Raw genomic sequence first — 26,941 nt, forward strand, 5'->3', positions numbered from 1 at the left:
TTAATAAATTAAAGCAATCGAAATGCGTTGTTTGTTGCTGCCGTTCTTGTTGTTGTTGTTGTTGTTGTTGTGGTGTTTCTTTTCTGTAATTATAGACAAAAAAGTTTTTGTTTGGTTTCCAATTTCATGGAAATGACACGTTTGAAGAACGGGAAAGGAGTAGAGTTCTTGAAGTTAAGGCTTTAATGAAAATTCAGTGATTTTAATTACATAGTTTTTGTAAGGCATTGAAATTGGATTGTTCTGTTGGTCCTTCATTAGTCCTTGAAAAAATATTCTTTAAAAAATCCACGTTTCATTGGTCCTTGAAAAAATATTCCCTAAAAAATCCACGTTTGATGGTGTTTTGGTCCATGAAAAAATATTATTTGAAAAATCCACGTTTGATGGTGTTTAGGCCCTTGAAAATATATTATTCAAAATAAAAATCCACGTTTAATTGGTCCTTGAAAAAATATTCTTTAAAAAATCCGCGTTTCATTGAATCTTAAAAAAATATTGTTTTAAAAATCCACGTCTCATTGGTTCTTGAAAAATATTCTTTAAAAAATCCACGTTTCCCAGTTCATTGAAAATATGTTTTTTAAAAATCCACATTTCCCAGTTCCTTGAAAAAATATTATTTAAAGAATATACGATTACTTGGTCCTTGAAAAAATATTCTTTAAAAAATCCATGTTTGCTAGGTCTTTGAAAATATATTCTTTAAAAAATCCAAGTTACCCAGTTACTTGCAAAAATATTATTTCCCAGTTCCTTTGATGATCCTTTGTTTCTTGAAAATAATATTCTTAGAAACATCCACGATTCCCAGTTCTTTGATGATCTTTGGGTTTCCCAGTTCCTTTAATTATCCTTTCGTCCTTGAAAAAAATATTCTTTAAAAAATCCACGTCCTTTGGTCCTCGAAAAAAAAATTCTTTAAAAATCCAAGTTTGGTGATCCTTTGGTCCTTGAAAAAATATTCTTTAAAAAATCCACGTTTTATGACCCCTTGGTTCTTGAAAAAGTATTCTTTAAAAAATACACGTTTTATGACCCCTTGGTTTTTGAAAAAAAATTCTTTAAAAAATTCAAGTTTATACTGAGCTTGAAAAAATTATATTCTTTTAAAAATCAACGTTGGTCCTTAAAAAATATATACTTGAAAAAATATTCTTTAAAGAATCTACGATTATTTGGTCCTTGAAAAAAAAATATTCTTTAAAGAATCTACGATTATTTGGTCCTTGAAAAAAAAATATTCTTTAAAGAATCTACGATTATTTGGTCCTTGAAAAAAAAATATTCTTTAAAGAATCTACGATTATTTGGTCCTTGAAAAAATATTCTTTAAAAAATCCACGTTTGTGAAGTCCTTAAAAAATATTCTTTAAAAATCCACGTTTGTGAAGTCCTTAAAAAATATTCTTTAAAAATCCACGTTTGTGAAGTCCTTAAAAAATATTCTTTAAAAAATTTACGTTTGTGAAGTCCTTGAAAAAAATACTCTTTAAAAAATCCACGTTTGTGAAGTCCTCGAAAAAATATTCTTGAAAAAATCCGCGTTTGTGAAGTCCTTAAAAAAATATTCTTTAAAAAATCCACGTTTGTGAAGTCCTCGAAAAAATATTCTTGAAAAAATCCAGGTTTGTGAAGTCCTTGAAAAAATATTCTTTAAAAAATTCACGTTTATTTTGTCCTTGAAAAAATATTCTTTAAAAAATCCATGTTATTTTGTCCTTGAAAAAATATTGTTTTAAAAATCCATGCCTCTGTTGGCCAAAGAAAAAAATATTCCTTTAAAAATACACGTTTATTTTGTCCTTAAAAAATATTTTTTTAAAAATCCACATTTATTTTGTCATTGAAAAAATATTCTTTTAAAAATCTACATTTGTTTAGTCTTTGAAAAAAAAATTCCTTTAAAAATCTAATTTCTTTTGTTGTTTAAAAATATCCACGTATGTTTTGTCCATGAAAAAAAAATCTTTTAAAAATCCACGTTTATTTTGTCGTTGAAAAAATATTATTTTAAAAACTACGTTTGTTTAGTCCTTGAAAAATATATTCTTTTAAAAATCGACATTTCTTTGTTCCTTGAAAAACTATTATTTAAAAAATTTAAGTTTGATCGAACCTGGAAAAATATTCTTTAATTAATCCACGTTTGGAGGTCCTTAAAAAATATTCCTTAAAAAAATCACGTTTAATTGGTCATCGCCTGTTGATCCTTGAAAAAAAAATTAAAACAGTCCACGTTCCTGTGGTCCTTGAAAAAATATTCTATAAAAATTCACGCTTGAATTTCTCCCTATATAATATTTTTTAAAAAGTTTGATCGTTTTTGGTTCGTATAATTGCCTATATAAAAATCCATGCTTAGTGGTGTTGGGACACTGCGACCGAAAACTAGTTTTCTCATCTTCAATGTTTTTGTGTTCTTGCTTCGCAAAGAGTTTTAAAATAAAGTGAAGATAATCTTAAGCCAGCAAAGAAGTAGATGCTGCAAGAAGTAAAAAAAAAAGCGAGACGAAACGAAGAGATGAGCCATACAAATGAACAAATTTCTCTTTTGAAGAATGGATAATAATATTACATTCTTGTCTCAAGGGTTTCCGTTTCCTTTTCGTAGTTGTTAATATCAAGTACCAAATGCAGCAGCAGCATCCTCATCATCAGCATCAGCGTTAGGAAGGACAAATAAAAATATGCACGTGTAGCACAAATTTCTCACTTATTTCTCAAAAGTTTCTTTTTTTCGAGGAGTTTTTCTTTCCACAAACACTCACACGCACGCACACACACTCATATCTGTATACTCCAGAGAAAAACTAAGTAAGAAACTACCAAAGCAATCCTTTTTCTCCTGCTTTGTGTCTCATTTTATCATATGAGTGTCACATGGAAGGGAAGCTCGAGAAAAAATGTGTGTGTGAGATGTCAGAATTACGATAATTGCGTTGATAGATCCTGGGATGGCACTCCAGGATGACAGCTGATTAGATGGTTCTGTATTAATTTATCTCTAAAAAATCCACATTTTCTGGAGTATCCGTCCTTGAAAAATATTTCTCACAAAATGTTTAACAAAAGCTCATAATCTTCTTTTAGTCACTTATAACATATTTGAAAAAATCCATGTTTCTAAAAATATTCAGAAAAGATTTTTAGAATATCTGGGGTTTAAAAGTCCTTCTAAAAATATATTTTTTTAAAATCACGTTTCTGAAGTCCTTGTGAAGATATTTTTAAAAAAATCCATGTTTCTGAAGTCCTTCAGAAAAGATTTTTAGAATATCTACGAATTTAAAGTCCTTTCAAAATATTTTTAAAATATCTACGAATTTAAAGTCCTTCCAAAAATGTTTTTTTTTTTAATCCACGTTTCTGCATTCTGAAATATTTTTAAAAACCCACGTTTCGTCCATCTGAAATATTTTTAAAAAAATCCAAGTTTAGTCCTACTGAACATATTTTTAAAGAATCTAGAGGTCCAAAGTCATTCAGAAAATAATTATAAAAAATCTATGTTTGGTCCTTTTAAAAACATTTTCAAAAAAATCCACGTTTGTCCTTCCGAAAATATTTTCAAAAAAATCCACGTTTGTCCTTCCGAAAATATTTTTAAAAAATCCACGTTTTCTTCTGAAAATATTTTTTAAAAAATCCATGTCTGTACTTTCGAAAATATTTTTAAAAGATCCACGTTTTTTCCTCTGAAAATATTTTTTTATAAAATCCACGTTTATATCTAGGCCTTCAGAAAATAGTTTTTGAAAGTCCACGTTTCGTCCTTTCGAAAAGATCTGAAAATCCAGGTTTCTAAAGTCCTTCAGAAAATATTTTTAAAATATTTAAGGTTTGAAAGTCCTTCAGAAAATATTTTTAAAATATCTAGGGTTTTAAAGTCCTTCAAATAATATTTTTAAAATATCTAGGGTTTTAAAGTATTATATTTTTCGTTTCGTCCTTTTGAAAATATTTTTAAAAAATCCAATAAAATATTCTATAGTTTAAAAAATTCCCGTTCATATTTTAAAGTCCTTCAAAAATTATATTTTCTTTTGAAAATCCACGTTTCTAAAGAGCTTCTGAATATATTTTTAAGCAATCCAGGTTTTTAATGTACTTCTGAATATATATTTAAAAAATCCATGTTTCTAAAGAGCTTCTGAATATATTTTTAAAAAATCCACGTTTTTCAAGGCCTTCAGAAATTATATTTTCTTTTGAAAATCCACGTTTCTAAAGACCTTCTGAATATATTTTTAATCAGTCCACGTTTCTAAAGACCTTCTGAATATATTTTTAATCAGTCCACGTTTTTAAAGTCCTTCTAAATATATTTTTAAAAAATCCACGATTCGTCCTTCTGAAATATTTTTAAAAAATCCACGTTTCGTCCTTCTGAAATATTTTTAAAAAATCCACGTTCACGTCTAGTCCTTCAAAAAAAAATGTTTTGAAAAGCCACGTTCATATCTAATCCTTCAAAACATATAATCCTTCAAAAAATATTTTTTTGAAAATCCACGTTCAAATATAGTCCTTCAAAATAATATTTTTTTGAAATTCCATGTCCTTTAAAAGATATATTCCTTAAAAAAATATTTTTTTAAAAAATCCATGTTTATGTCTAGTTCTTCGAAAACAATTTATCCACGTTTATATCTAGTTCTTCAAAAATAGTTTTAAAAACCCACGTTCATCTCTAGTCCTTTAAATAATATTTTTAAAAGATCCACATTTACATCTAGTTCCTCAAAAGATGTAGTTCTTCAGAAATATTTTTTAAAAAATCCACGTTTATATCAAAAAATATTTTTTGAAAATCCACTTTCATATCTAGTCCATCAAAAGACATGAACATTCAAAAAATATTTTTTTAAAAATCCACGTTCTTATCTAGTCAAAAGACATTTTTAAAAAATCCACATTTACATCTGGTGTTTCAAAAAATATTTTTTAAAAATCCACGTTCATATCTACTCCTTCAAAAAATGTTTTAAAAAATCCACATTCATAAAAAGTCCTTCAGAGAATATTTTTTTAATCCACGTCTATTTCTAGTCCTTCAGAAAATATTTTTTTAAAAAATTCAACGTTACTAAAGTCCTTTTAAAATATTATTCTAAAATCTAGGGTTTTAAAATCCCTCTGAAAAAAATTTAAAAAATCCACGTTTTAAAAGTCCTTCAGAACTATTTTTAAAAAAACTCACGTTTAAACTGGTCCTTCAGAAAAGTCCTTCAAATTTTTTTTAATCCATGATTATCTCTAGTTCTTCGGAAAATCTTATTTGAATAACCCGGTAAATCTACCCTTCCACTTACCACTTTCCCCCGGTGTACCGAAAATACAATGTTTTCTTTAAATTCCTCACTACCATTCCGTTAGCTGTTTTTCTTTCCTCAGTACTTTTCTCAAGTGTGCGGAATATTCTCTTCGAAAAAGGAAACGTCCCTTTTATGGAGTACTATTATTGTTGTTGGGTTACTACTTTTGGGTGTTTTCTGGTTGCATCGTTAAAAAGAAAAGTTATTTATTTCAGTGCGACGATAGGCGACAGAAGGATGCGGAGGAGGAGAAAAAAGAAGGAACTTCTTCTCCATCAGCAACACATAAGTTCCGATATAAGTAGAAAAGAAGAAAAAACACACACACAATCACACATCGAAAGACAAACACAAACAAAGAAACGACAATAGAAATGTAGACAAAAGGAAACTCACTCTCTCACACACACACTCAACCATATATGGAAGGAGTTATTATATTTCCACTTTGAAGTAGTTTTTTTTTTGGGTTTTTTATTCATCTCCTACTTCTTCTCGTTTTTTGTTACAACATCTCTCAAGGAGTCAACACTTTTGAGGATTAATGTGTTGTTTTAACTTAAAATAATGTCTTTTTTTTCTTTGTTCTTGGCCGTGTTTTCTTTTCTATTTCAGTTTCCGTCGTTTCCGTTTGCTTTTGTCAAAATTTATGAAAAACTTTAAATTTTATTGTCGTCTTTTTTAGTTTTATTTGCAAGGGCATTATTTGTGGTTGTTGTTGGAGGGCGGACAAATCATAAAACATTTATCTTGCGATTATGGCTTAGTAATGCCGAATTAACATTTTTATGTTCGGTTTAAAATTGTATTATGGCGAACAAGATAATTCTAAATGGTCGTTAAAATTGTGGGTGGTGACAGAGAGAGAGAGAGAGAGAGGGAAGAAGTTGAAAGGGGGAATGGGAAATGATGGAAGACAGATGAAGGGATGCAGCTTCAGAGAACAAGATTTTGGAAAGGGAAAGCAAGACAGCAAGATTAGATTTTTTAAAGAATATTGTTTCAAGGACCAACAAACCAAACTTGGATTTTTTTTTTAAGGAAGAATATTTCTTCAAGGACTTACACACTTGGCTTTTTTGAAAAAAAAATTTTCAAGGATCAAACAAACGTGGATTTTTTCAAGAATATTTTTTACGATCAAATAAACGTGAATTTTTAAATAATATTTTTTCAAGGACCAACAGACGTGGATTTTAAAAATTAAGGATTAAAAAAGGTGGATTTTTCAAAGAATATTTTTTCAAGGATTAAAGAAACGTGCATTTTTTAAAGAATATTTTTTTAAGATTAAAGAAACTTGGGGTTTTTCAAAAAATATTTTTTCAAGGATTAAGATACGTGGATTTTTTAAAGATGATTTTTTCAAGGATTAAAGAAACGTGGATTTTTTTTAAATTATTTTTTCAAGGACCACGCATGATGGTTCTTTGGTCCTTGAAAAAATATTCTTAAAAAAACCACGTTTAACGATCCCATGGTAATTGAAAACATATTTTTTAATAAAATCCACGTCTTTTCATCTTTAGGTCCTTGAAAAAAAATTGTTTAAAAAATTCACGTTTGTTTGGTCCTTGAAAAAATATTCTTTAAAATATCAACATTTGATGATCCTTTGGTTCTTGAAAAAAAATATTCTTTAAAATATCAACATTTGATGATCCTTTGGTCCATGAAAAAAAATGTTCTTTAAAATATCAAAATTTGATGATTCTTTGGTCCTTGAAAAAATATTCTTTTAAAAAACCACGTTTGATGACACTTTCGTCCTTGAAAAAATATTGTTTAAAAAATCCACGTTTGTTTGGTCCTTGAAAAAATATTCTTTAAAATATCAACATTTGATGATCCTTTGGTCCTTGAAAAAATGTTCTTTAAAATATCAAAATTTGATGACTCTTTGGTCCTTGAAAAAATATTCTTTTAAAAAACCAGGTTTGATGACACTTTCGTCCTTAAAAAAATATTGTTTAAAAAATCCACGTTTGTTTGGTCCTTGAAAAATATTCTTTAAAATATCAACATTTGATGATCCTTGAAAAAAAATGTTCTTTAAAATATCAAAATTTGATGATTCTTTGGTCCTTGAAAAAATATTCTTTTAAAAAACCACGTTTGATGACACTTTCGTCCTTGAAAAAATATTCTTTAAAAAATCCACGTTTAATGATCCTTTGGTCCTTGAAAATTTTCTTTTTAAAAAATGATGGTCCTTTGGTCCTTGATCAAACGTGAATTTTTGTAAAAAAATTTTTTTCAAGGATTTTTAAAGAATATTTTTTCAAGGACCAAAGGATTATCAAACGTGGATTTTTAAAGAATATTTTTCAAGGAGCAAAGAACTATCAAACTTGGAGTTTTTAAAGAATATTTTTCAAGGACAAAAGGTTTACCAAACGTGGATTTTTGAAAGAAAATTTTTTAAAGGACCTCTTAAACGTGAATTTTTCAAAGGAACCATTAAACGTGGATTTTTTAAAGAATTTTTTTTCAAAAGGACACCTTAAACGTGGATTTTCACAAATTTTTATTTAAAAGGACCCATTAAACGAGGATTTTTTAAAGATTTTTTTTTTCAAAAGAACACCTTAAACGTGAATTTTCAGAGGACCAATTAAACGTGGATTTTTCACAAAAATTTTTTCAAAGGACCCATTAAATTTTTTAAAGAATTTTTTTTTTAAGGTCAATGAGGCCTGTTTTTTTTTTTTTAATGTTTTAAGGTCAATGAGGCGTGGATTTTTTAAAGAATTTTTCTTAAGGTCAATGAGGCGTGGATTTTTTAAAGAATTTTTCTTAAGGTCAATGAGGCGTGGATTTTTTAAAGAATTTTTCTTAAGGTCAATGAGGCGTGGATTTTTTAAAGAATTTTTCTTAAGGTCAATGAGGCGTGGATTTTTAAAGAATTTTTCTTAAGGTCAATGAGGCGTTGGATTTTTTAAAGAATTTTCTTAAGGTCAATGAGGCGTGGATTTTTTAAAGAATTTTCTTAAGGTCAATGAGGCGTGGATTTTTTTAAAGAATTTTTCTTAAGGTCAATGAGGCGGGATTTTTTAAAGAATTTTTCTTAAGGTCAATGAGGCGTGGATTTTTTTAAAGAATTTTTCTTAAGGTCAATGAGGCGTGGATTTTTTAAAGAATTTTTCTTAAGGTCAATGAGGCGTGGATTTTTTTTTTTAAAGAATTTTTTCTTAAGGTCAATGAGGCGTGGATTTTTTAAAGAATTTTTCTTAAGGTCAATGAGGCGTGGATTTTTTAACGAATTTTTTCTTAAGGTCAATGAGGCGTGGATTTTTTAAAGAATTTTTCTTAAGGTCAATGAGGCGTGGATTTTTAAAGAATTTTTCTTAAGGTCAATGAGGCGTGGATTTTTTTAAAGAATTTTTCTTAAGGTCAATGAGGCGTGGATTTTTTACAGAATTTTTCTTAAGGTCAATGAGGCGTGGATTTTTAAGAATTTTTCTTAAGGTCAATGAGGACGTGGTTTTTAAAGATAGTTTTTAAGGATAAGAAACAAGGATTTGTTTAAAGAATATTTTTAAGGATAAAGAAACAAGGATTTGTTTAAGAATATTTTTAAGGATTAAAGAAACAAGGATTTTTTTAAAGAATTTATTTTTAAGGATTAAAGAAACGTGGATATTTTAAAGAATATTTTTAAGGATAAAGAAACAAGGATTTGTTTAAAGAATATTTTTAAGGATTAAAGAAACAAGGATTTTTTAAAGAATTTATTTTTAAGGATTAAAGAAACGTGGATATTTTAAAGAATATTTTTTCAAGGATCAAAAGCGTGGATTTTTTAAAGAATATTTTTTCAAAGATCAAAAAAACGTGGATTTTTTAAAGAATATTTTTTCAAGGATTAAAGAAATGTGGATTTTTTTAAAGGATATTTTTTCAAGGATAAATGGAACGTGTATTTTTTAAATAGTAAAGAAACGAAATTTTTTTAGGAATATATTTTCAAATATTAATGAAACGTGGATTTTTAAAAAAATATTTTTTCGGGGACCAATGAAACGTGGATTATTTAAAGGAATTTTTTTCATATACCATCAGTTGTTCCGAAGTTTATTTTAAAGTCGAGGACCCACAGAACCTAAACGTTGATTTTTTTTAAGATTATTTCTTATTGAATTCATCTCTGATTTTTGTCATCCTCTTTTATATCACTTCCCTGTTGGCTATCAGATTTATGCAGATCTATCTCTTTCGCATATACCACCTAAAGTACTTGTGAGCTCAGCAAAACTATGATAAAATTGCACAATAAAACATGATGACATGAGAATGTTCTAAGCATTATCTGTTCCAGGTTCAGATGATGGTGGCCTGCTGAGCGACTAATAGTTGGCATGGGGGGGCAAAAATAGCCTCTAAACTTGCTAGAGTTGCTTTCATTTTTTTTTTTTTTTCGCCTCCTTCTCTTTTGTCACTGTCATTGTCATGCTTATCCAGCAGTCACATGCTTGGCTCCTTACCATTGTCGTCGTCATTCCCATCATCACCGCCGCCATCATCATCATCATCATCCTCCTGTGGTTGTCATTGTCTCATTTCGTTTGTTGAATATTGTTGTTGTTGCTATTTTGCTTTTCGTGTTGAGTGTGTGTTTTTATTTTTTTAGTTTTTGTTTAATTAAATAAAAAAACTGATGTTGGTTCTTGTTGTTGCCGTTGTTGTTTTGTCCGCAGGGACAAAAGATTAAAGTCTTTAGAACTATTTAAGACATTGTTATGACTTAAGTGGCCATAACGGAGTACAAGAGCCCTCTCATCGTCACCAGCCAGCCAGCCAACAGCAAGTACCAGCCAGATCTCTTTGGCATTTTTCTCTTTTCAGTTTCATTCTCTTTTAGTGGTGCTTATTTAGGGGGCATTGTTGTTGTAGCTGTTGCCCACAACACAACAATTGTTTGTTGAGAGTTTAAGCCAAACAATAGCAATAGCCATTACAGCAGCAACAACAACTACAACAATAAAATATTTAATAACAACCATTGTCACAATATCAACAAACAATTGTCCTTTAAATCCTTGAGCTCCCACATATCCAAGTATGTGTGTGTGTGTGGATGGGTGTATGTGATGGGCGTCGATGTATGCATGTGTAATAAGTGAATAAGAGAGGAGTGCAAAATAATTAAAGTCACCGGTGTTAGGAAAAAAAGTGAAAACGATATGGAACAGGCTCAATGTTGGCCTCTGAATAAAAAGAGTAATGGATTTTTCTGTGAGATAAAGGATTAAAAATTAGGTTGCCATAACAGTGAAGAGCAAATACTCGCAAGAACAGATGGAAAACATGAACTTATATATTTTTTCATGAAACAAAGTTTCCAAATAAATTATGTTTAAGACCAACACCTCACCAAGTATGGGTTATAAAAATGTTTGTTTTAATATTTGTTTATACCAACCAACGTGGATTTTTAACAGAATATTTTTTCAAAGACCAGACAACTAATTGATATTTTTCCAGAACAAATAAAAAATTAAAAATAAAAATTAATTTTATAAAAAATATTTATTCCAAGACCCCAACAAAGTCCATTTTTCACACAAAATTATTTTCAAGGACAAATTAACGTAGAATTTTTCAAATATTTTTTAAGCACAATTTCCAAACTAGAATTTTTTTTAGCGATATTTCTTCAAAGATCATTATACATGGATTTTGAAATAAATTTCTTTTCAAGACCTTTCCACTTAGATTTTATAAGGAATATTCAATGAAAGTCCTGCCTATTCTTTGTCTATTTCCCACAACACACTTTTTCCAGAACAAATTAGTATAGAATTTTTAAAATTATATTTTTTCAAGGGTCTTTTTAAAACTTGAATTTATTAAGGAATATTTTTTAACTATCATCTAACGTAGATTTTATAAAAAAACATTTATCGAGGTTCTATTAATTCGAATGTTTTAAAAAATAAACAAAATATGAATAGATGAATATTTTTTAAGGAACAATACCATTAGCCATACGACTAGAGCGGATAAACAGGGTGAGATAAAAAACGACTGCAACAAAGTCAAACGCCATAATTTTTACATTTTTTTTAATGTTATTGAATGAAATCAAAAAATGTCGGATATAGCATTAAATTTTAGAATAAGTTTAGATTTGTTAGAATTGGTCACCTTTGGCACGAATTATGGCCTTCAAACGGCCAATGAAACCGTTACACGATGCCCGAATGTTGTTCTGAAGTATATTGGCCCATTCCCGGCGAAGCACTTGCATGAGGTGATCGACACTTTGGTATTTTTTAGTGCCAACCTTGCTTTCTAAAATACTCCAGACACAATAGTCCAACGGATTGGTATCCGTAGATCTTGGTGACCACTGTGCGCTGGAAATGAAGCGAGGAACCTCATTTTGTAGCCATTCTTGGGTGGCGCGTGCTGAGTGCGATGGCGCTGAGTCCTGTTGGAATGTCCAAGGACTGCGGCCAAAATGTTTGCGTGCCCAAGGCTTTAATACACCCTCCAGAAAAATTTCGTGATGTTTTCTGATGCCACGGTCAATTAATACGAGCGGAGAGCGACCATCAGCTGTTATAGCGGCCCACACCATCACCATGGGCGGCGTTTGAGTTCTGGTGGCCACCCGAATGTTCAGATTTTCAGCAGACCTCTTTGGCAAGTAAACACGATCATTTTGTTTGATTGCTTCTTACAAACTGCTGGACAACAAATGTTTTCGGCAGTTCATCACTTTCAGTAAAGCGAAGCAAGTCTTTAGCTCTTTTGAGTCTATTTTCTGTTCTTTCTGCAGTGTAGGTTCTTCCCCTTTTAGAATTTCAATGGCTTTACCCCGAGCTCATTTTTCAATATTTCCCGAATGGAATATTGGAATATCAGCTCCCGATCCATTTTTCGGGCACTGCGACGCGGGTTTAGGTCAAGTCACTTTTTTACTTTTCGAACCATTTCAGCTGATTTCGCTGTTTTCTTCCTTGACGTCGGGCTATGCTACCAGTTCCAGTATCACGGTAACGAGCGATGGTTCGAGACACAAAAGATTTATTCACATTTAAATGCGGGAGTGCTCTAACTATAGCCACTTGTGGTTTTCCAGCCAAATATAAAGAAATCACACTATCACGCTTGAATTCCACCACGAATACCTATTTTTCTGAAAAATTCACATCAAAATGCTTTTGTTCGCTTGTAAATAATATAATGAGCTGTCACTGGAATAATTTTAACAGCTGTCGGATGAGTGGCTTAGAAATGACAGCATTCTAAAGTTGGTTGCAGTTTTTTCATCACCCTGTAGCTCCCATACATATAAAATATGTTTCAGTTTTATTGTGCACCAAATTGCTGATATCTGCCCAAATGGACTGAATTTTGGCACTTCCGACGGAATTCAGCCCAGAAGCAAATACTTAAAAATTTGATTTGATTTTGAAAAACGGTTTAGATATAGGTATAGCTCCCGATTTGAGCTTTGAAGTCCCTCACATGAGTTATATGCACTCCACCGCAATGATAAATGCTACCAGACATCAGATGCAAAGAAACCTCCGCCAAATTTTTTTTGAGATCGGATCAGATTTTTTTTCTCTAAAGAAGTTTCAGGAGCAAGGCATCGGGAATTGTTTAAAGAATTTATTTTTAAGGACCCCCAATCCAAAGACTTTAAGATTTTTTATAAAGACATCTTCAGGGACTATCCATCGTGGAAAGAATACTTTTTCAATGAGCAGCTAATGTAGTTTTTTTTTTTTTTTGTAAAGAATATTTTTCACAGATCCAAAAATATCAGAATTTTCGAAGCAAATTTTTTTCTAAATTTATACAACCAACTATTTGTAGGGTTTTCGAAGATATTTTCGCAAGGACCAGCCAGGAATAAATTTAGTGTTTTTAAAGGATTTTTTTTAATTTGGATTTAGAAGACCAATGTTGCAATAATTTTAAAAATTTTAAAGAGAGATAGTTTCTCAGAGAAGAATTATCAGAATTTTCGAAAAATATTTTTTTCAAAATATAAACAACCGAATATTTTTAGATTTTTCCAAGAATGTTTTCGCAAGGACCAGCCAAGAACAAATTTAGATTTTTTAAGGATTTTCGTTTTTAACTTGGATTTTAGACGACCACCGTTTCCAATAATTTCGATCATTTTAAAGAGAAACAGTCAATATTTTTGGATTGAATTTTCGAAAAATATTTAGACAACCAAATAATTTTTAGATTTTTCGTAGAATATTTTCTCAAGGATCAGCCAAAGACCAGAACAAATTTTGATTTCTTTTAAAGATTTTTTTTTAAATTTGGATTTTATAGATCAACGTTCTAATAATATTGAAAGAGAGACAGTTAATATTTTTGGGTGCTTCAACAGTTTGGAAGTATATTTTTTCAAAATTTAAACAAATGAAACATTTTTAGATTTTGCAAAGAATATTTTCCCAAGGACCAACCATGAACAAATTTTGATTTTTTCAAGGGTTTTTAATGTCAATTTTAGAAGACCAATGTTCTAATAATTTGAATCTTTCAAAGAGATACAGTTAATATTTTTGGATTTTTCAGAAGTTTCGAAAAATATTTTTCAAAATTTAAACAAAAGAAAAATTTTTAGACTTTTTAAAGAATATTTCCTCAAGGACCAGCCATGATCAAATTTTGATTTTTGTTTGTATGTGAATTTTTATTTTACAAGACCAACATTCTAATAATTTTGAAACTTTTAAAGATAACGAGTCAATACTTTTGATTGTTTAGACAGGAATTTTCAGAGTTTTCAAAGAATATTTTTTCAAAATTTAAACAAACCAAATAACATTTAGATTTTTCGAAAAAAAAAATTTTCTTAGGGACCAACCATGAACAAGGTTTGATTTTTTTAAAGGTTTTTTAATGTGGATTTTAGAAGAGTCTTTAAACAAAGGCGCTCAATATTTTGGATTTTTCAGAGAGGTACTTTCGAAATTTTCGAAGAAATTTTTTCAAAATTTAAAAAACCGAATAATTTTTACATTTTTCAAAGAATATTTTTCACGGAGCAAGCAATGAACAATTTTTTTTTAAAGAGAAGCAGAAAGAGAAACAGTCTCTATTTTTTTTTTTTTTGATTTTTTCACAGAGGTATTTTTAGCATTTTCGAATAATATTTTTTGAATTTAATCAGCCGAATAATTTTTAGCTTTTTCCAAGAATATTTTCTCAAGGACCAGCCATGGAAAATTTTGATTTATTAAGTTTTTTTTTTTCAAATTTGGATTTTAAGAGATCAACATTCAAATAATTTTGAATTTTTTGAAGCAAAGCAGTCAATATTTTTGGATTTTTCAAAAACTAATTTTCAGAATTTTCGAAGAATTTTTTTTTTTTTTCAGAATTTAAACAACGGAATATTTTTTAGATTCTTCGAAGAATATTTTCTCAAGGACCAGCCATGAACAAAGTTTGATTTTTCGATGAATATTTTCTCAAGGACCAGACATGAACAAAGTTTGTTTTTTTAAGACTTTTTAATGTGGATTTTAGAAGACCAAATTTCTAATAGTTTTGAATCTTTTAAACAAAGACGGTCATTATTTCTGGATTTTTCAGATAGGTATTTTCGAAATTTTAGAAGATTTTTTTTTTCATATTGGAGTCAACTGAATAATTTTTAGATTTTTCGAAGAGTATTTTCTCAAGGAGCAATGAACAAATTTTGATTTTTTTAAAGAGAAACAGAAAGAGAAACAATTTCTATTTTTTTTTTTTGGTTTTTTCATAGATATTTTTTTAGCATTTTCGAAGAATATTTTTTTAAATTTAATCAACCGAAAAATTTTTAGGTTTTTTTTTTTTTTGGTTTTTCTGAGTTTTTTAGGTTTTTTTTTTTCAAAGTTTGGAAGACCACGTTCAAATAATTTTAAATCTTTTAAAGAGAAAAAGTTTTGGACTTTTTAAAGAGGTATTTTAAAATTTTCGAAGAATATTTTTCCAAAATTTAGACAACAGAATATTTTTTAGATTTTTTAAAGTATGTTTTCTCATGGATCAGCCATGATCAAATTTTGTTTTTTAATTTGGAGTTCAGGAGATCAGCGTTCAAATAATTTCGAAATTTTAAAGAGACACAGTCAATTGTTTTTGATTTTTTAAGACAGGAATTTTCAGAATTTTCGAAGAATATTTGTTTCAAAATTTAAACAACCGAATAATTTTTAGATTTTTCGAAGTACATTTTCTCAAGGACCAGCCATGAACAAGTCTGATTTTTCAAGTTTTTTTAATGTGGATTTTAATAATTTTGAATTTTTTAAATGGGGTGGTCAATATTTCTGGACTTTTCAGAGAGGTATTTTCAGAATTTTCGAAAAATATTTTTTTTCAAAATTTAAACATCCGAATAATATTTTCTCAAGGACCAGCCATGAACAAATTTTTATTTTTTAATGATTTTTTATAATTCGGATTTTAAAAGACCAACATTTTACTAATTTTGGTTCCTGTAGAAACATTCTTTCTTTTAGGAGTATATATTTGTACATATGTATTCCTGATTACAAAACTTCCTTAAATCCTTGCCAATTACCCCAGGAAATATTTAATTTTTCAAAAATCCAAAAAAAAAAAAAATATTTCAGAATTTTCAAACCTATTACCATGCTATGAACTAATTTGGATTTTTTAAGGATTTTTTTTTTAATTCAGATTTGGATGACCAACATTGTAATAATTTTGAATCTTTTAAAGAGAAACCGTCAATATTTTTGGATTTTTTAGAGAGGTATTTTCATATTTTTTTTTTTTTTCAAAATTAAAACAACAGAATAATATTTAGATTTTTTTGAGAATATTTTCTCAAGGACCAGTCGTGAACAAATTTAGATTTTTTAAGATTTTTTTTTAATTCGGATTTTAAAAGACAAACATTCAAATTTTGAGTCTTTTTAAGAGAACGAGTCGGAGAGAAAACGTAATCGAAGTTTGTTTTTTAAAGTTTTATTTTTTTCAATACAATTTCAAAAAGCCAACAGTCTAGCAAAATGAATATTCTTTGAAGAATATATAATTTCACGTATTCCTAGTTATAAAACTTCCTTAAATCCTTGCCAATTATCCCAGCAAATATTTAATTTTTCAATTCCCTCTAAATTTATTATTGTTCTTGTTCAATTTGCACAAGAATAACTCACAAAGAAACGAAATGATAATGAAGAAATTATTTCGGAGATGAAGCAACGTTAGCTAAAATGTTGAGACGAACGAAAAACAATAAATTAACAACACCTGCACCCATACACCAGCAGCGCCGTCACCTCTTCCATGGCAGTTTGGATGTATGCGTTTGGATGTGAGTGTGAGTGTGTGTGTGTCTGTTAATTTTCAATGTGAACAAATTTTATGCCATAATAATGTGATTGTTTTACTAACCCTGTAATGGGATGTATTTACACATTTACCTTTTAATACAATAACAAAGTATAAACATGTACATAGTCATTACAAAGACGCACATACACATGTATGTAGACTCACACACAAAGAAGGAAGCGAGCATATTTTCTTTAGAGCTACTAGCAACAAGACATTTTAACAATGAATGAAACAAATTTACACGCACACACACCAAGACACATACATGCTTACATGTATACAACGACCAAAATTCTCCCGAGAGTGCAAGAAAATCCAAGTGTATAACAAAAACCAATTGTCTAAGACACCTCACACTTACACATGCTCACTCAGACGTACAGGATATTTAGATTGAAGCCTCGATGTTGGCATAACGATCTTAGAGGACTTTTACACATACCACAAACATTGTTAGGGATTTTCAAGATTTTTCCTATGGGAGTGCAATTTTTCCTTTGGGAACATTAGAAAAATTTCACTCAGTGAAGATTTTCCATAGAAAAACTTCTGTCAAAGAAAATGTTCTAACCGAAAAACCTCAGTTTAGTTAAGATTTTCGATAGAAAAACTTAATTCGGAGAAGACTTTCCCATTCAATAAATATTCGTCGACACCGGCAACCCTTTATCGCCTTTAACACCATCTCATTCTCGCTCTCTCCCCCTCTCTCCAAACGCCAAAAGTAGTCGAAATCAAAGACAAAGAAGACTCGGAAGAAGAAGGCAATGAAACACAAGACATTTCATTTCTTTTGGCACAGGAATGGACATTCCACGTACACACATGCCCTGTGTGCGTATGGATGTGTGAGCGCGTGTGTTTGTGGCTGTGCGGTTAACTGGCTTTCATAGAAAATCACTCAACCGCACACACACACTCTCAAAGTCAAAGGCGCAAATAATTGTTATTGTAATCAATTCCGAGGATGTGTGCTGTGTGGAAATCAAAATCTTAAAGAAGCTCACGTTCAAATTTACCCACGTTTCACTAGGCAAGCAAGCTCACGTCTTAACACATTTGCACACTCACACACATACAGATAGAGGCCCAAAAAAAAGGGGTCGCACCTTAAGGTTTTGGTTTATGGTCTACAACTTTGCAAAATTGTTGCAGATCAAATAAAAGAGTAAAGTATTTTCTGTGAAGTGTTGGCTGAAATGGGATGAGGATGGGGGGAGAAAGGGGTTGGGGTGGTTGCGAAGAGTTGTTTATTTTCTTGCTAAGTGAGTGTGGTAGGCGCAAATCCTTCACCATGGATATGAATTGAAAGCCAAAAATAGATTTTCATCAGAGAACAGCAGAAAATTGTCCATGAGAAGAACAAAGTATCTTCAAGAGAAGATCAAAAATCTTCTAAGAGGGAAGCAAATTGTCTTTTAGAGAACAACAACTGATATTCTCATAGAAGAGCTTAAGGTATCTTCTCATAGAAGAGCTGAAGGTATCTTCTCATAAAAGATGTGGAGGTCTCTTCTCATAGAAGAACTGGAGGTCTCTTCTCATAGAAGAGAGCTAGAGGTCTCTTCTCATAGAAGATCTTTCTTAGAAGATCTTGAGGTCTTCTCTTAGAAGATCTTAAGGTCTTCTCTTAGAAGATCTTGAGGTCTTCTCATAGAAGACTCGGAGGTCTTCTCATAGATGACCTGAAGGTCTCTTCGTATAGAAGACCTGGAGGTCTCTTCTCATAGAAGACCTGGAAGTCTCTTCGTATAGAAGAGCTGGATGTATTCTTATAAAAAAGCTGGAGGTCTTCTCATAGAAGAACTGGAGGTCCTCGTATAGAAGAGCTGGAGGTCCTCGTATGAGCTGAAGGTCTTATTATAGAAGAGCTGAAGGTCTTCTTATAAAAGAGCTGAGGTCTCCTGGAGGTCATCTTATAGAAGACCTGGAGGTCTTCTTATACGAGACCTTGAAGTCTTCTTATAGAAGACCTGGAAGTTTTCTCTTAGAAGACCTGGAGGTCTTAGTATAGAAGACCTTGAGGTCTTAGTATAGAAGACCTGGAAGTCTTCTCTTAGAAGACCTGGAGGTCTTAGTATAGAAGGCCTGGATGTCTTTTATAAAAGAGCCGGAGGTCTCTTCTCAATTAAGACCCGGAGGTCTCTTCTCATAGAAGAGCCGGAGGTCTTCTCGTAGAAGACCTGGAGGTCCTTCCTTATAGAATAGCTGGAGGTCTTCTCTTAGAAGACTCGGAGGTCTTCTCTTGAAGACCTGGAGGTGTTCGTATAGAATATTGGAGGTGTATTCCAATATTCTACACTGGAGATCTTCGTATAAAATACCTGGAGACCTTTTCATAGAAGTCCTGAAGGTCTTCCCTAAGAAGACATGCAGGTCATAGAAGACCTGGAGGTATTCCCTAAGAAGACCTGGAGGTCTTCCCTTAGAAAACCTGGAGGTCTTCTCTTAGGAAACCTGGAGCTCTTCTTTAGAGAACCTGGAGGTCTTCTCATAGAAAATCTGGAGGTCTTTCCATAGAAGACCTGGAATGTCTTCTCTTTAAAAAAATATCCCACTGTGCGCCAACCCAATTCCACACGCCGCACACACACACATATAATCAAAGTCGCAAACATTTTCCATAAAATCATTCTGAATAGACTGGTTAAACGACGTGTGAGCTGTGTCGTTATTTCGTGTTTTAGACCACAGAAAAACTACCGCACAGCTTTGCTGGAAATAGTTCGAGTCAAACACATTTATTGATCAACCTCCCGTCGCATTACACAGGGCCTCGGCAAACAACATTCCACGAAACACGTACTTGATACAGCCAACAACAAAAAAAGCGGGGAAAAAAAACCAAAAAAAATGGGGAAAACAAGAGCCATCTCTCGCACTTCACTCGACCACGTTTCAGAACACCCACGCACGTAGCGACTTCATCGTCGTCGCAGTCATTCTCGTTGTACCAACTAGACACGTGAATAAACGCACTGCCTGGCCTAAGTAAACTTGGAAATGTTAGACTGGCAGCCAGCAGCCCAGGAAAACTACAAATCAAATAATAATAAAAAGGCCAGGAAATTTTATATTTTTCGCCAAGATTTGAACTCAAGCAGTGCGCGAGATGGAAAGAGAGAGAGAGAGAAAAAATACGCGGTCACGCACACATAGACGCACACACTCACACGCACTCCCACATAGTTACAGTCATGTAGGCAACAACTTTAATTTAATCTTGTCGAAAACACGAACATACCGCTGATGATTCACTTGAGCACATACGCACACTTTATCACCTAAAATGGAGTATTAAAGCGGCAAATGATTTGAAGATGCGGATTTAGGAAACTTTAATTGCAATTGTGGGTAAGTACTTTTGAGGTGATGCATGAAAGGCTAGAGTATTTTTAGTGAAAGGAAAGATGGTTTTAGTTGGAGATATTTAGTTGGATGAAATTAGGTCAGCTTAGTGTTGTGGGGGAAATGAGGATTTGAAGTTGTTCTCCTTCGATTTATCTAGTTGGATATAAGGCCTATGTGGCGTATGGTTAATGATATATGTACGATATTAAGTAAATGGTTACTCATACGCCATAAACACGATATTAATGCCCAGGTTTCTAATGCGATCGAAAATTTAATAATTGACAGCATTCACTCGAACTCGAGTGAAATTGGATTTCTCTGAGCTCACAGCTTATTCTACCAAAAAGGAAAATTTCGTATTAAACTAATATCTAAAGCTAAGACAAATTCTACTTAATTCGGCGTAAGTACGAGTGAGATAAAAAAACTGCAACAAAGTCAAACGCTATAATTTTCAATTGTATACCCTACAACACTATGTGTTGGGGGTATTATAGTTTGATTAGGCCAAAAATTATGTAACACCTCGAAATATTGGTTACCCACATCGAAAAAGTGCACTGGTGGCCAAACTAAAGCAACTGAAATTACAAGGAGAATGAATGCCCTGTAACTTTTTCAAAATTATGAAAATGAGAAAGTGTTTCTTGTTTTAAATTAGGTATTTTATTCACTTTTTAAAAACCTAAAACATAAACCAAAATTCATTTTATATAAAAAAAATGTTCGGTAAAGTCAATTAACCCGATTTTGGCTTGACAAAACAATTTCGCTTGTCATAAACCCTTTTTGAGAAGTTTTTTTTATTTCATAAATATTTTATGTGATTTTCATGATTATTTCTGTATACTAAGTTGGTTTTTTGAAACTGACGTAGTAACAGTCTATAACAGATGAAGGCCGTGAAAAAACTTCATCCCGTACTGATCAAACAAATTGTTAGAGAAATAAAAAACAACTATTTAAGAGTTCAAACTGGATTGGTGAGAGAGCAATCATTGGATATAAGCTCGAGATCAGTGCGTAGACGAGTAGTGGCAGCTGGTCCTGCCTGCCCGTAAGACATCAAAACACCATTTATATCCGAAAAAAATCAAAAGGCTTTCGGAAACGATAATATTAAGTGGAATCAAGCTCAATGGAAAAAACATTATTCTGGGATGAGTCTACGTTTAATATTAAAGGCTCAGACGTGAAAAATTTTACGGTGAGAAGACCAAAAAATGAAGGACTCAAGCCGCAGTGTTGCAAAGGTACAGTGAAGTATGACGGAGTGGCGCTGTTTTTCTTTCTATGGACTTGGGCCTATCCATAAAATAAAGGAAGTTGTGGATCGGTTTGTTTACAAAGATGTATTGGACATCACGTTGTTCCCTTACGCTGAGTAAAATATTCGGCTGATTTGGGTGTTTCAGCATGACATGCAATGATCCCAAACTTGTATCAAAACTTGTCAATATTGGCTGCGGGAGTCAAAAATTCATGTTTTGTTATGGCCGGCACAATCACCTGACCTAACTCCTTAGAAAACCTTGGAGTATCGTAGATAGGAAGATCAAGAGAGATTCGGAAATAATAAGCACAACATTCTCTAAGAATTCGGGGTGCCTGGGAAAGCACACCCAAGGATCAAATTGGTGCCTCGTAGGTGTGCCTCGTAGGTGTGCAGCTGCTATCAAAAATAATGGTTATACTATCGACTACTAGCCAAAATTTAATTATTTTAAAATAAAATCAAAAGTTGCTTTAGTTTTGACCAAGCAAAACTTGGGTCATTTTAGTTTTCCACATATTATTTTTCGTTCAAAATTATTTTGTATTTTTATTTTAGTTTCTTAAAAGTGAATTAAACCCCTCATTTAAAACTAGAATAATAATTAGGATTTGTTTTTTTTTTTTTTTTTTTTTTTTTTTTTTGTAAAAGTTACAGAACATTCATTGTCTTTGCGATTTAAGTTGCTTTAGTTTTGGCCACCAGTATATATATGGATCGTACTATCTCGCCGAGCTGAGTCGATCTAGCTATGTATGTGAGTCCGTCCGTCTGTTCATGTTAATTTGTAATCACTCTACAAGTCGCAATTATGGCTCGATCTTCACGAAATAGACCCCTATTATTTTGGAGATGATCGCATAATATTTAGGGGTTGAAATGGACCAAAAACTGAAAATTTCATGATTTTGCAGTTACTTTACAGGTCGCAATTATGGGCCAATCGACGCGGAAGTTAGCATGAGGCTAGAGCATAGGGCTGGGCAGAAGCCTTCCAATTTTGATGGTCATCGGGTAATATTAGTAGGAGAAATAGATCATAACATTTATGTTAAATAAAGGTTAAATTTTGCATTAAACCATGAATATTTTTACTCCTGGCGAAATCACAAATAGACGAACAGGTCAACTCTGACCGTTACGTACATGCCGATAGTACATATATCGGGTATATATAGCGAAATATATACAATGTGCATATACAAAGGAAGGGGATGTTAGCTTAAATGCATGTACCTCATGAATGGCTGCATCGATTTTGACAAATCTTACCAATTCAGAATGCCCTCTTGGCATAAAAGGATAAAATCTAAAAAAAATCGTATAAAAAGATTCTAATAATGATGATAATATAGATTTTGTAGTATTTTGTTAAATTATTTTTTTTTTTTATATTTTTATTTTTAATTTGATTTATAATATTGAAGAATACCTTTTGTAATATTTTTCACCTTACAAAACAGGTTGGAGTTATTATAGACAGATTGCAATTATTGTCCGATTCTCACAAAAATTTCACGAGAGTAGTATTAGGCTCAGTAGGGCTAAATGTCCGCAATATATTTCAGCCGTTATAAAGGTCGCAAATATAAACCAAAAGACAGGAACTGACGTTATAGTTTAGGAGAGTGGGTAGAATGAACCACTACTTTTGTGTGAAAAAATACCAACATTTTTATTCTACCGAAACGCTGAAAATATCTTACAGGCAATATCCAAAATACACAAAAGGCGAACTTCTGGCTTCTTAAAGCTGATTTCGTTGAAGAATATTGCTAATATCGACGACAAGCAAATCAAATATAAAGTCTTAATTTGGAGATATAGGGGAGGCTCTTGCATTTGGAGATTATCGCCAAATACTTAGGAGTTCAATTCAGCCAAAAACAGAAAATTTTCTGGATCACACAATTGAAACCAATCGACACGGAGTTTTGCACGAGAAGAGAGTAAGGACAGGGTAGACTTCTTCTTCGGATGACCATTGGATTATATTTTTGCTCTAACTAACAGCACGACGGAGTGCGTAAACATTGAGCAAATGTCCCTGGTCAAAGTGCCAAGGGTATATCTGGACAGTGTTCCGTGGCATAATTTCAAAAGCGAAATCTTCCAAATGAATTTGGATATAGGTGAGTTTCTAACATATTGTAGTGTTATAGAGTATCACATGATCGGCCCCGCACGATTACAGCCTTGGCTTGCTTGCTTTTTTAAATTTTATTGAATGAAAGTAAAAGATGTCGAAAATAACATCAAATTTTAGAATTAGTTTAGATTTGTTCGAATGGTCACCTTTGGCACGAATTATGGCCTTTAAACGGTCAATGAAACCGTCACACGCTACCCGAATGTTAATCTGCGGTATTTTGGCCCATTCTAGGCGAAGCGCTTCGACAATTTGGTATTTTTTAGTGCCAACCTTGATTTCCAAAATACTCCAGACACAATAGTCCAACGGATTGGTATCCGAAGATTATGGTTGCCACTGGCGCTGGAAATGAAACGAGTAACCTCATTCATTGTAATCATAGAAACAATCATGTATTTAAAGAAAGCGATCTGATGTCGTCGCCGCCTCATCATTTTTTTATTAGGTTAGAATCAGTCCGCTACCCTTCGTATCGCGCTCAAAAAAAAAAAAAAAATAAATAAATAAATAATAATAATGAAATAAAACCAGTAGCGAAAATCTTAAACTGCGGCAGGGTCGACTTTATGATGCGCTACACCACTTTGCATATTTAGTAGAGCTTCACATAACAAATAAAAGTTTAAATAGAGAATTTGTGAGGATTAAATCACAAATCATCAACTATGATTATAGTGATAATTAAAAGTCCAAAGGACAATATATGGGAGGAATATCCTCCTCTGAATTGATTTTTACTAAGATATATATGGGAGCTGTATCCAAATATTAACCGATCTCGATAGTATTTAGCAAGGGTATTTCTGAGTTATATTTGATATATTTCCCAAATTCGTTGCTACAGTGTGCGGAGGACAAAAATAACAAATCGGATTAACAATGTATATGGGAGCTATATCTATATCTTAACCGATCTTCAAATTTGACATACTAGCTTCTAGACTCAATTCGGTCGTAAGTGCCAAATTTCATCCAATTTGGGCAAATATTAGACGTTTGGTGTACAATAAAATGTAAATCGGACGAAGTAATATATGGGAGCTATATCCAAATCTAAACCGGCCTCGATAAAATTTAGCAAGGGTATTTCTGAGTTATATTTGATATATTTCCTTAAATATCGTTGCTACAAAGCGCATATTACGGCTGCGGAGGACAAAAATAAAAAATCGGATGAACAATATATATGGGAGCTATATCTATATCTGAACCGATTTCGATCAAATTTGGCATAATTATTTTCAGGTCCAATCTGGTAGTACGTGCAAAATTCCATACTATTTGGGCTGATATTACAAGTTTGGTGCACAATATAAGGCATATTTAACGAAGATATATGTGGGAGCTACACCTAAATGTTACCGATTATCTCCAATTTCAACAGGGTTCGTCCTTGGGTCAAAGAAATGATTTGGGAAACATTTCATCTAGATCGGGTTATAAATGCGAACTGTACTTTGTTCACAAAAATACATGGACAGACGGACGGACATGCATAAATCGACTCAGAATGTGATTCTATGCAGATCATCAAAAGAAACTATTGGTCTATCTCGTTTCCTTTTGCCTGTTACAAACAAATACAAAAAGACATGATACCCTGACCACCTTGTGGTGTAGGTATAATAAATGTCAGATGTCCAGATCAAGATAAAGATATCTTTCCGAAAAACGATTACATTTAAAAGAGCTATCGAAATATTCCAACAGATTTATTATAAAAACGCTTAATTCAAATTTTTTATATAAATCCAAAATAATCCAAAAATTTTAGATCAATTTCCATCTCCTCACTTCACAATCGCAAAGCGTACGATTTACAGCAAACATGTGGAGGTGGTAGATCGAACACAGGCTCCCCATTCTCATCCAAATACTCCTTGTAAACAATTGTGTTGATACAATCCCATCCTTGTTGCTCCTTGATTCGTGCCGAATAGAAACTGCTGCAATCGGCCCTGAGCAGCTGGTAACCCTTCGCTTTACCCAAATCTCGCAGAAAATCATAAAATCTCGAAGCAATATTTCTACCACGCATCGAGCGATCTACACAAGTTCCAACGATATCGAGAATTCTTTCAACACCATAATGTTGACCATCCTTGGCATCACGTTCAATGCAGGCGATAGTTTTAAAATTTTCCCCATTTGGTATTGCCTTCACAGCAGCAGCTTCAAACAATTGGTCGGCCTCATCCACACCCTGTGGCCCGGCTATACAGGCACCAATAATTTTATTGCTTGGTTTATGCACCGCCATGACACAGCTGCCATATTTGATGTTGTCCAAAAGAGTCCTCCTCCTCCAGTGAAGCCACTCCTTGCGGTTCTGTGTAGCCCGTTAAGGTTCATCGGTGAAAAAATATTTTCTCAAGATTTCACGGATTTGTGGACGATCTTCCTCTTGGATTATTTTAAGCTCTATATCATCTGGGCAGCTCATTTTTATGTGAGAATCTCAGACGCTGTGGAGCTGGTTAGGCGCGACCAATTAAGCGAGTGAAACGTAGGCAATTGTTGTTGTGACCAGCCACTAGCTGCTATAAAAAGTGTTGGAATTTCATTCGAATCATCAATTGTGGAGATAAGAACTGCGTTGTTGGTGTTGTTCTTGTTTCTGTTATTCTAGCAATTACCACGAGATGTCAATGACTTGACATATTTTGAACTTTGATAACAAATTAAATTTGGGGCTCTCACTTCTAGGCTAATGTCCAATTTATTAACCTACTCGCAAAAGTAATGGTTCAAAATAAACCGATAACCCTAAGAACAAGTAAAATCAGGCAAAGAAAATGTAGACTGATTTCTAAATATTTTTTTAAGGGGTATATTCATTTTGTCGTTCCGTTTGTAATTCCTCGAAATACTCATATCAGACCCAGAAAGTATATATTCTTGATCAGCGTAAAATACTATGACGATTTAGCCATGTCCGTCCGTCTAACCGTCTGTGGAAATCACTCTAGCTTCCGAACGAAATGAAGTAAGTTGATAAAAATTTACCCAAATGTAAATTTTGTCTGCAGACTTTTGGTATTAATGTAGGTCCACGTTTCGGTATAGCCCCCATATAACGATACCTCCGGATATTCGGTATTTTGATGATTTTAGCGATATTATTCAGCGGAATTATTTCAATTTGGCATTTGAAGTTCGAAATGGATGCTACAGCCTAAGACAGAACTATATGTGCAGGTTCACGTCTTCGTATGGCCCCCATATATCAGTACCTCCCTATATTCGGTATTTTGATGATTTTAGCGATATTATTCGCCGGAATTATTTCAAATTTGGTATTTGAAGTTCGTAAAAGATACTATAGCCTATTACAGAAAATTGTCTGTGCAGATCCACGTCTTCGTATAGCTCCCATATAACGGTAGCTCCCAATATTCGGTATTTTTATGATTTTAGCGTCATTATTCACCGGAATTGTTTCATATTTGGCATTTGAAGTTCGAAATGGATACTACAGCCTGAGACAGAAATTGTCTGTGCAGGTCC

At 32.3% G+C, this 26,941-nt stretch overlaps 1 protein-coding gene across 1 annotated transcript; it reads right to left on the minus strand.

The window, feature by feature from the left end:
* Positions 1 to 25,694, minus strand: LOC131801344 (arylalkylamine N-acetyltransferase-like 2). The gene is made up of 3 exons (XM_059119891.1): positions 25,263 to 25,694; positions 9,803 to 9,857; positions 1 to 83 (listed from the first exon to the last, which is right to left on the minus strand). The coding sequence occupies exons 1-3, from the start codon at positions 25,692 to 25,694 to the stop codon at positions 1 to 3; spliced, it is 570 nt and encodes a 189-aa protein (XP_058975874.1).
* Between the last annotated feature and the right edge of the window lie 1,247 nt (positions 25,695 to 26,941).

Source organism: Musca domestica, unplaced genomic scaffold (assembly GCF_030504385.1).
Source record: "Musca domestica strain aabys unplaced genomic scaffold, Musca_domestica.polishedcontigs.V.1.1 1582, whole genome shotgun sequence".
Classification (NCBI taxonomy): domain Eukaryota; kingdom Metazoa; phylum Arthropoda; class Insecta; order Diptera; family Muscidae; genus Musca; species Musca domestica.